The following is a 10,578-nucleotide window of genomic DNA, read 5'->3' as shown; positions in this document are numbered from 1 at the left end:
GACGAAAGAGGAGAAGGAGAAGGGGACTCGAGGGAAGCAGCGGGGAATCACCTAAGGAGGACGGGTAGACGCGGGGAAGCAGCGGGAATCACCGAGGGTAGATACAGGGAAAAGGATAAAAATTTAGGTCGAAAGCGGGAGACGCGATAGAAAGGCCGCGGCCCGCTTTCGCTCCGCTGCCGCCGCCTAAATGCCCAAAGTCGCGAACCAAACGCATAACTTTCGCGAGAAGTTACGGTGAATGCCCGCGCCGCATCTAAAAAGTGCTCCCAAACAGAGCCTGAGAGTGCCTCATTCGATTTGAGTCAGTTTGCCTTTTGGCTAAGCTCTTGATGAAAGCATTTCGTTGCTAAGACCATTCTACATGTCTAAGCATTTGATTTAGTCAGTTACTCTGAACCTGACTAAGATTTGGTGGCTCACCTATCCAGAACCTTATTGACTTTTTAGTTTGTTCTTGGTGAAAGAGTATCATTTCGAGATTAATCCACCTCTCCCATATCCAACCTTATGGATATGCTTTGTTTGACTTGGTTGACTTTTATCACCTTGTCGATAGTCGTGTTGAACTGATTAGAATGTTTTGTCTCTATAAATCAGTCCATGATTCATCACGATACCTCGATGTCCGACGTTACCGGTTAGACCTCTCTACTTATCTGACCGAGTTATCTTTCCATCTTTTGATGCTTCAACTCCAATTTTTGGACTTTGTTGAGATGGTTCCGAAAGAAACCACACCCCTTAGTTGATCTTGTATTGGGTTCGCCTTTCATGATTCTTGAGGTTGAATCTAGGATAGATCCTAAATATAAGCTTAAGTCAGATCATGCATGCACCTTTTTAGGATTTGCAAATCCTCACGATTTGGGGGATTCGAACTAAGTCACGATGACCGAATCCCTTTCCTTAATGAACTTTCACCTAAGTCCTGAGATCACCTCAAAATGACTAGATGAGTGTCATTGAGATGTGAGTAGTTTCAGAGACTATTTAGATCTCTTTCGTTTTCATTCAGCTAGACCGATGGAAGCTTGACAAGTAATGAGTCAAAAAATCCTAAAAATCTTTATTCGAGAGATTTTTGAGTCAGAATAAATTATTTTATAACAAAAAGAAGCTCACAAAAAATAGTCATTCTCAAGAAAACAAAAAAAAATGTGAAAGGCTTCAAAACAAAAAAAAAGAAAAAAAAATCGCTCAACACTCCTAAGAAGAAGCTTGAGGTGAAAAAAATCAGAAATTTTAATATAAAGGTCATTTTGATCTCAAAATTCTCCTTATGAGATCCTTAGAAGATTATGTTCAGAGAATTGTTTAAGTGACATTGGGATGACTGATAAATCAATAATGGATTTAATGACATCTCCAAAATGAAAAAATTTCCTTGACACGCAGATACGAATGACGAGACCTACTTAAGCTAAGGGTGAAAATAATTAAAGGACAGGGACTAGGGAAAAATACTCAAGGAAAATCCCACCTGGACCTAAATTTTGCAAAATCTCATATTTTGCATGGTATATCTGGTCATCATTCTAAGATGCCTCATGAGAGCTCTTCGTACCATATCAATTTGTATGCTACGCCAAATCATTCATGATAACGGCTTGTGACGTAAAAAAAAATATGCCAACCAAAATCTGCAAAAGGCATGAAAGACTCCTAGAAGCTTTACGGGCTCTTCACCCACAACATATGCTAAAAAGGTTTGAAATACATTAAATACTTCTGCTTTAGAACGCAAAAAATAGATCTAACTAAATCGACTGTAATCATCAATAAATGTCACAAAATATCTAAATTGAGCATGTGAAATAACTGGTGTAATTCCCCAAACATCACTATGAAGAATGTCAAAACATTTATTGGCACGACCGTCTGAAATAGGAAAAGATAATGTCTTACTTTTTTCAAGTTTACAAACAGAGCAGTCAATTACTAAATTTTTATCTGTATAATGGAAAAGATCACTTTTAAGTAAATATTTTAACACCATATCATTTGGATAACCTAGTCTTTTATGCCAGATGCTCGTCTTATTCTCAACAATTGAAGAAGCTAATGACATATTCAGAAGAATCGTAAATTGTAATGGAAATAACCTGCTCACTTTATGCTCCTTCGCTATCACCTTCCCCGACACATGATCCTGCACAATACAACCATCACGAGAAAAATATACGTCACAGTTATTATCCACAATTTGACCAACAGAGAGTAAGTTAGTAGATAATTTAGGAGAAACCAAGACATGTCTGAAGGAGGAGTTGATATCACCAGCTGTCGTAATTGGAATATTATTTCCATTAGCAACCTGAATATGTTAAGTACCAGTGTATGGTCGTTGGTTATGTAATAAATCAACTGTGTCGGTTCATATGATTAGTGGCGCCTGAATCAACAAACCAAGGAGAATGAACGGAAGTAATAGTTATACATTTTCCTTGAAGGCCGAGAGCAAAAAAGAAGAGAGAATCATCTATTGAACCATATCTGGTGTGATACCTGATTGATTGTTGCCAGCAACTGTGGATGTCGAGCTAGGATTGTAAGTGTCGCATACCGTGGCTTGAAGTGCTCGTGATTTGTAGTTCTCGGGTCGTGTAGGACACTCTGTAAGAATGTCCCTTTTGCTTGCAATAATTACAACACTTATTTTTACAATTACGTGCAATATGACCAATTTTCTTGCAGTTGTAGCACTGTACTGGTCCCTTGCCTTTGGTCTGAGCAGCATATGCCACATTAATTATTTCTGATGATCCACCTGTTGTACTAATAGCAGCTTGAGTCATCAATCTTTGTTCTTCGCGCAGTAGTTCACCAAAATAGATATCCAAACAAAGAACCGGATCTCTGTTCAACAACCCAGCCCGAGCAATTTCAAATTCAGGTCGGAGCTTCATTAAAAACTGATCACGAAGACTTTCTTCATGAATAGCCTAAAGACAAACTAAGTTCTCCTTTGACACCATAGCATAGATAATGCCAGTATATTTGTTCTATAAATTTAGAAAAATAAAATAATATTGTTCAATTGAAAGATTACCTTGACTATAACTACTCATGTCAAGTTCCAATTGAAAGCGTCTCGTAGAATTGTCTTGATTGTAAACGCGCTTCAAGTATTCTCACACTTCTTTAGTTATGTCAAATGATCGTAAATTGTTCACCATATGAGCCTCAATAGATCCCAAAATCCATGAAATAGTCCGAGCATCTTTTGCTTCCCATTGACCAAGATCTTTTGCCTCAGCAGGAGCTGGAGAAGACCCATCAATATGACTCCAAAGCTCCTTCCCTTTTAAGAACATTCTGAGCTGAAATTCTCATGCAGCATAATTCTTTTCCGTAAATTTGATAGCTAAGATTTTAGAAGACATTCTAAATAGAATTGTCATTGATCGAAATAACCATTAATCAAAGAAGGCCAAGATATCAAAAAACATTCAAATCCTTGGAAGAGTATCGGTCGTAGATTTAGATATTGACGGGAGAGAGAGACGCGAGATCGCGGCTTCGGCATGAGACGGATCGCGGCTTGCGGCGGAAACGATGGATTGGAGCAGTCGGCGATAGAGGGGAAGCGGCGGAGCGGGATCGCGGCTTGCGGCGGGTCCGACAGATCGGGCCTGTCGCGATCGAAGGAAAGCTACAGAGCGAGATCGCGGCTTCGTCAAAGACAAATGAGAAGATCGCGGAGCGGTGGGTTTCCTTGGGATGGCGTCTCACAGGAGCAGCAGCTCGAAATCGTGGCCTGGAGCAGCGCAATGGCGGCGTTTACAAGCCTTGGAATGGCGTCTCACCAGTGCGAGTGTCGGAGCTCGGTTTTCTTGAACTCGGACGAAGGCGGGCGAATATGCCGCAGAACTCAAACAAGACAAAAACAAGGACAAGAACGAGCGCTCCCGACGAGAAAGCGGACGAAGATGTCGGAGGACGATACCAAAAGCTGAAGAATAACAAAGATTTAGACCGATTCAAGCTCTGATACCATGTCAAAGTTTTGAACAAATAGGTTGAATGTCTTTTCTTTTGCTTTCATTCCAATAAATAATAGTTTGTACAATCTATTTTAGGTACATAATATTCTGTATAAACTATTAAAGGTAACTTAATTAATACATATTTCTAATCTAAATATTCAGCTAAAAGAAAAGAATCCACGCAAATATAATGTTCCTTCTTTGCACTATTGCGAAGAAGGAAACTTTTTATTCTGCCTGATTTCGTTACTCCTGATTGATAGTTTTGAACATTTTCATTGAGTAGAGTTCATTGATACATGCATGCATTTACATATTATAAGATTTCTTATAAAGATATACAAGAAAAACATGCATATTGAACTTCTTTTTTTAGATTATTGTAGCTTAGAAATGTGATTACTCTTGGTTTAAACTTTTTTTTAGATTATTGTAGCTTAAAAATGTGATTACTCTTGGGCTATCTTTAGATAACTCGATATGTTGTTTAAATATTTTTTTAGGTTTTAAGCTTTTGAAAAAGATGAATAGATGAGGAGTAAATGTGTATTGGAGGTGAAAACAACTAGAAATGTATAAATTTCAACTTGCTAATTAAATTGCTTTCTTCAGTAACTCTTTCAATAATATTTGAATAATAAATTGTTAGTAATAAAAATAGAATTGCAGATAATTTATTTTCACCGCTCGATCGTCCATTTTCGTGTTGGTTAATTCAAAGTCTTAGGCTGGATCGTGACACTCTCTTTGCATGTCCTCATTTGTAAGCTCCAGGATACCTTTTTGCATCTTTCTCCTTGACGACATAGTGTACAATTTCTTCCATTTATGGTTTCAGTTATTGGGTTTGGTTTTAGGTGTTAGTTGTAGGGACTGATTTTTGGTGGATGTAGAAAGTTAGATTTTAAAGGCTTAGGATTTGGGTTAGGAATTAAAATTAGGGTTATGATTAAAAATTGAAACTACGGTTAGGATTGCCTCTCTTATACCAAATAACACCGTTTGAAGATTCCTAAAAGATAGTAAGAATTTGATTTAGTGGGAAGAGGTTGCAGAGCAGCAAGAGAAAAAAAAGGATATGATAAGTTGGCGGAGTTTGAAAGGGAATAAAAGGGGTCAAGCGGCTATATGGGCTGAAAATAGCAGGGAGGACAACGAAAAAACGATTTCAAGCGAGGTGCGGCTGCTGAAAGACGATTCACCACATGTTCTCTTCAAGATACACATTCACCACTCTGAAAGTAAAATAGAAGGTAGCTCATCAAAGAAAAGAAAATAGAGAAACAAAATCTCAAATTAAAATATAGCAGAGCATAAGTCTTTAAACCAAGTTCTAAGCAACATACTTAAACCAAGGCATCAATTAAACCCAAATTCTAATTCAAAAATTGAAGGAAATCCCATAACAGCAGAGAAAATTTTCCACTACAGGAATCTCGGGATTGGAAAATCATGTCCCACTCATGCGTCCCAGCCTAGAGGGACGCTCTCGCGTCAAAGAGAATATGTAGTTACAAGGCATATAAATTAATATTAAGTCCACTTGCTCGAGCTTTATTCCAACTCAGCGATTACAAAAACCCATAAACAACACATTCGTGCCTAAGTGCGAGATAATAACCATGATTGGGAGAATTTCTCTAACAAAAACTTGATACCACAAGGTATGTAGCAGTGTGAGTATGGTTTAAATATTTAAAACTTCAAAGGAGACAAAATATTTTATGCAATACAATATTTATTTGACCATCAAAGATATAATATTACAAGTCCCAGTTGCTATAGTTTACCATCAAAGATATTTAACAATATCTTTGCTAGGTCCCAAGTCTCGGATGTGAAAAGTGGAGATTGTATTAGGCCGTCAACTGCCAACGTAAAATCTTTTATCAAAAAATCAAGACATAAATTCTTCAAATCATTGTGTAAATACTAGGGTGCCCCTTTGAAGTAAAAAAAATGTATGACATGAATAAAGTAAAAAGTATGCAATAGTCGTTGCACTGACGCGGGTATAGTTTTAAATAAGCAAAGATTCGCATATTATGAACCGATGTGAGTAAAGAAGTTAGTTGAATAAATTAATATTAGAATAAGAACTTAGAATATAGACACTTTCAAAGGTAACTTATTAGAATCAATAAATATTATGATTCATAAGAAAATAAATATCTTATAAAAAGCTAAATGTGTTGGAGAAAAGACTAAGGAAATTGATTATCTAGGTTTTAAACTTTAGTATTCAAATAGGAGCCGTATGAGAAATGGCAGACATGGGTATAAATATAGAAAAGATTTTGAAATATAATGTTGTAAAAATTAATAAAATTAGAGATACAACTATAACCCTAAAAATGGTTGTTGATAGTAAGATTTTAAATTTTATATGTATTTATGCTCCTCAGTTAAGTTTAGATATATGTTCAAAAGAAAAATTTTTGACCTAGAAGAATTAATACAAATGATAACTTTTGAAGAAATAATTTTATTAGAGATGACTTGGATCGACATGTTGGTAAAGTTATATAATATTTTAGAAATATTCATAGCACCTATGAATTTGGAATTATTAATGAAAAAAAGTAGTCATTTTGAATATTATTTTAGCTTATGATTTGTGTTAATGTTGATACTTTATGTAAAAAAATAGATGATCATATTCACTTATAAGAAAAAATACAATAAAACGCAAATTACTTATTTTCTAATGAGAAAAAGAAATCATCGGGACTTTAAAAATTGAAGATGACAATTTAAGTACTCAACATAGATCATTGGTTTTGGATTTTAGGATAACAAGTTAGAAGATGAAAAATACAACACAATCTTGTCATAAAATTATATGCAGGCGCTTAAAAAGACCAATAAAATTATTTTTAGGAGTAAACTTCAAGATTTTAATATTTTGAAGGTTCATGAAGAAATTGATATTATGTGGGATAAAATAACGAGCACAACAACTCAAATTGCAAAAGATGCATTTAAAGAACCAAAAAAAAAAATTCTTATAAATAAAAATATTTGGTGGTTGAATAATAATGTGCAAACAAATATGAAATATAAAAAATTTTGTTATAAAAATTATTTTAGATGTAAAAGTTTAAACAATTAAGAAAAAATATAAGATTGCCCTTAAGGAGACTATGAGAGTGATTTGTTATACAAAAAATTATGTTTATAGTGATATTTATAATAGATTATATATTAAATAAAGTGAAAAATATATGTATAAATTAATCAAACAAAGAAAAAGAAAAAATAAACATTTAATTCAAGTGTATTAAGGATGAAAATCAAAAAATATTTTTCCCATATGAGGATATTCAATAAACTTTTCAATAAAAATTTTTAAAAAACGATCGACTTTGGGAACTTTAATATCGTTAATAACAGGAAAGTATTTTATTTTTATCGTCACATTAATAAAACAAAAATTGTGGGTTTTGAAGAAAAATGAAGAGGGAAAAATCAATAGTAACTCGTGGTATCTCAATAGAATGAAAATCTTTAGAAGATTTAGGTATTCTTTGTGCTAATAATATTTTTATCATTATTTTAAAGGAAATATTACATACAGACCACCCAAAACATTGATAAAACTAGGGCTGTAAATGAGCCGAGCTTGAGCGAGCTCAGGCTTGGCTCGTGTTCGACTAGTTCGAAATAGCTCGTGTTCGAAATCGGCTTGTGAACAGTGTGTTTGTGTTTGGCTCAATTTAAATATTCGTGTTCGTGTTCAGTTCGTGTTCGGCTCGAAATTGGCTCGATAAATTAAAACTGAGAAAAATAGATGTAAAGTGTGAGATTTGAACCTGGATCAAATCTATACAAAAGAAGACACTAACCACATTGCCACATAGGGTGTTATGATTTAAATTTAGACATAAATATATATAATATATTATTATATAAATAATATATGTAATATATTGTTATATAAAGAGTTATATAATTTTTTTCGAGCCATTTCGAGCCGAACACGAGCGAGCAAATTATTGTTCGTGTTCGGTTCGTCTACATTTCGAGCTTAAAAATTTGTTCGTGTTCGGCTCGTTTGGGTTAAAGAACGAGTCGAACACGAGCTGCTTAACGAGCCGAACACGAGCTGTTCACGAACAACGAGCCAAATTGACAGCCATAATATTTACAAATTAAGTAGCCAGGTGATTTTTTTTGAACAACTGAACCGATGATTTACGTGTGCCACGATCAAACTACCAAGAATATGATAAAAATGAAAAACACAAGTTGGGGTTTTACCATTAATGTAGATAATTGAGTGAGAGTTTGAAAAATGAATGAAAGAGGGTAGTTGATTCGTAAATAGCAAGTTTCGGGTGGAGAAAGAGTATTTTGGTCCTTATTTTTAAGAATGAAGGGTATTTGAAAATAGGTTAATACGTGATAAAAGATTTCTTAAAATCAATTTGAATTTACGTCACGCAAGTTTACTATAGAAGCTATATATTTATTGAGAAGCGTGATCCAAAAGCACAGAGAGAGTAAAGAGAATCTAAATATGATTTTGTTGATTTAGAAAAAAACTTATCATAAGATTCCAAGACATGTTCTTTAGAGAGTTATAAAAAAGAAATGTCTTGATATGACTTATATTCTGGTCATTAAAGATAGGTATACTAGAGAAGTTGTTTGTGTTCGAAGAGCATGAGGACTGACCAAGTATTTCTCAATTTCAATTGGATTACATGAGGGATCGACTTTAAGCTCATATATGTTTGCTTTAGTTATGAATGTTCTTACTAGTATTTACGAGAGTATGTATCATGGTGTATGATTTTCACTGATGATATCCATCTTCTGGATAAGATTACAAAAAGAGTTCAGGAAAAATTTGGATTATAGAGGTTAGCTTTAGAGTCTAAAATCTTTTGTTTGAGTAAATTTAAAACTGAATACATTGAATGTAATTTTAGTAATAGTAGATCTAGTGGCGGGGATGTAATAATGGGTGATCAAGTCATTAAAACGAGTGAATGTTTTATATATCTCGGGCCTATTTTTCAAAGCGATGGTGATATGGATGGGGATGTTATTAGTAGAATTCAAGTTGGATGGTTGAAGTGGAGGAATGCATCGGGTTTATTGCTTGATAAAAAAGTATTGTTTAGAGTTGCTGGAAATTTTCTAAGATGGTGGTGAGACCGGCAATGCTTTATGACGCAGAATGTTGGCCTATAAAAGAGAAACATAGAACTAATTAAGTGTTGTTGAGATGAGAATACTTTACACATAGAGACAATGTGAACCAAATGTATCCATGAAAGGGGTAGCAAAGGAGAAGTATTCCTGTGGTGAACAAGATAAGAGAAAGTCGCCTAAGATGATTTGGTCACATCAAACGTCAACCATCTGATGATCTAGTTATGAGAGTAGATGTTTTAGATTCAACTTATATTAAGAAAGGAAGAGGTAGACCTAAAAAAACTTTGGCTTATTATAAAAAAAATGATCTTAATTTATTAGAATTAAATGAAAATATGACACTCAATATGACACGATAGAGAAAAAGGATTCATGTAGCCGACCCCACTTAGTGGGAGAAAGGCTTGTTGTTTTTGTAATATAGATAAAGAACACTTGAAAAATAAATATCAGCTTGCAACCAACATTAAAGAAAAATAAGATTATAGCATCACTCAACTGCAAAAAGTGTGCAAACTGAAACGTAAGAACTATAGGACAACAACTGATAAATTGTACAAAAAATGACCAAAAAGTATACTATGAAGGCATACCTCTTCATCTAAGGTTTTAAGGTAATGCTTAAGAAGATCCCTCCATTTGATAATTTCCTTGACAGTATTTGCGTATAATTCATCTGATAAAATGGCAAATAAATAATATCTTAATACTCAAATTGTTTCATATCAATGTTATTAAAAGCACACCCAAGCGAATGCTTGCAAAACAAGGTGAAGCACTAAAAAGCACTCCGCTTCGCCCAAATGTGTAGGATAGAGCAATTGCCACTTTGGAAATGCTAATCATACGTATCATTATAAAGCAAAAAAATTGTTCTAATCAAACTTTGATGACAGGTAAGTAGATTAAATAAACTTAACCATACACAATAACCATAAAAGTAATAAATTTTCTTTTCTTTTTTCATATATAAAAGTGGCTATACCATGATTTGGCTATAGACATCAAGGTTACATGAGTGTTGGGTGGTGCTTAGCCTCACAATGCCAGGCACCTTTCAGACTTGCAGGCCGTAATAAGTGGAGCTCTTAGATTCCAGCCCAAGAGCAGCCAATTTAAAGGAGAAGAAAATCCAGGATTCAGAAAGGATGAAAGCTTATTATATGATTTGATAGTCCTAAAAGGGGGCTACAAACAGCTCAAGCTAAACAGTCGTAATATTTTGGATTGCGAAGGAGAAGCTATGGTAGTGTTAGGCTTGGGGGAAGAGTTGTGCCAAGCAAGAAGCTCTCCCTCACAGCTTTCTGAAGCTCTCACTGGAATAAATAATGTAATACACGATTCAAAACACAACATAGAGTTGACTAAAATTCCAGGCTTTCTTCAAAACTTCAAATCCTTTCACTAATAATGAAAGAAAAAAAAA

At 34.4% G+C, this 10,578-nt stretch overlaps 1 protein-coding gene across 1 annotated transcript in view; it reads right to left on the bottom strand.

Annotated features, from left to right (window-relative positions):
* Nucleotides 1-10,578, bottom strand: part of LOC110038599 (translation initiation factor eIF-2B subunit epsilon-like) — a 41,104-nt gene that overhangs the window by 21,778 nt on the left and 8,748 nt on the right. The window contains exon 4 of the mRNA XM_020743477.1: nucleotides 9,746-9,828. Within this exon, the coding sequence (XP_020599136.1) occupies nucleotides 9,746-9,828 (83 nt within the window). The remainder of the gene's footprint in view (nucleotides 1-9,745; nucleotides 9,829-10,578) is intronic.

Source organism: Phalaenopsis equestris, unplaced genomic scaffold (assembly GCF_001263595.1).
Source record: "Phalaenopsis equestris unplaced genomic scaffold, ASM126359v1 Scaffold233209, whole genome shotgun sequence".
NCBI lineage: Eukaryota > Viridiplantae > Streptophyta > Magnoliopsida > Asparagales > Orchidaceae > Phalaenopsis > Phalaenopsis equestris.
This window is presented reverse-complemented; position numbering and strand designations above follow the sequence as displayed.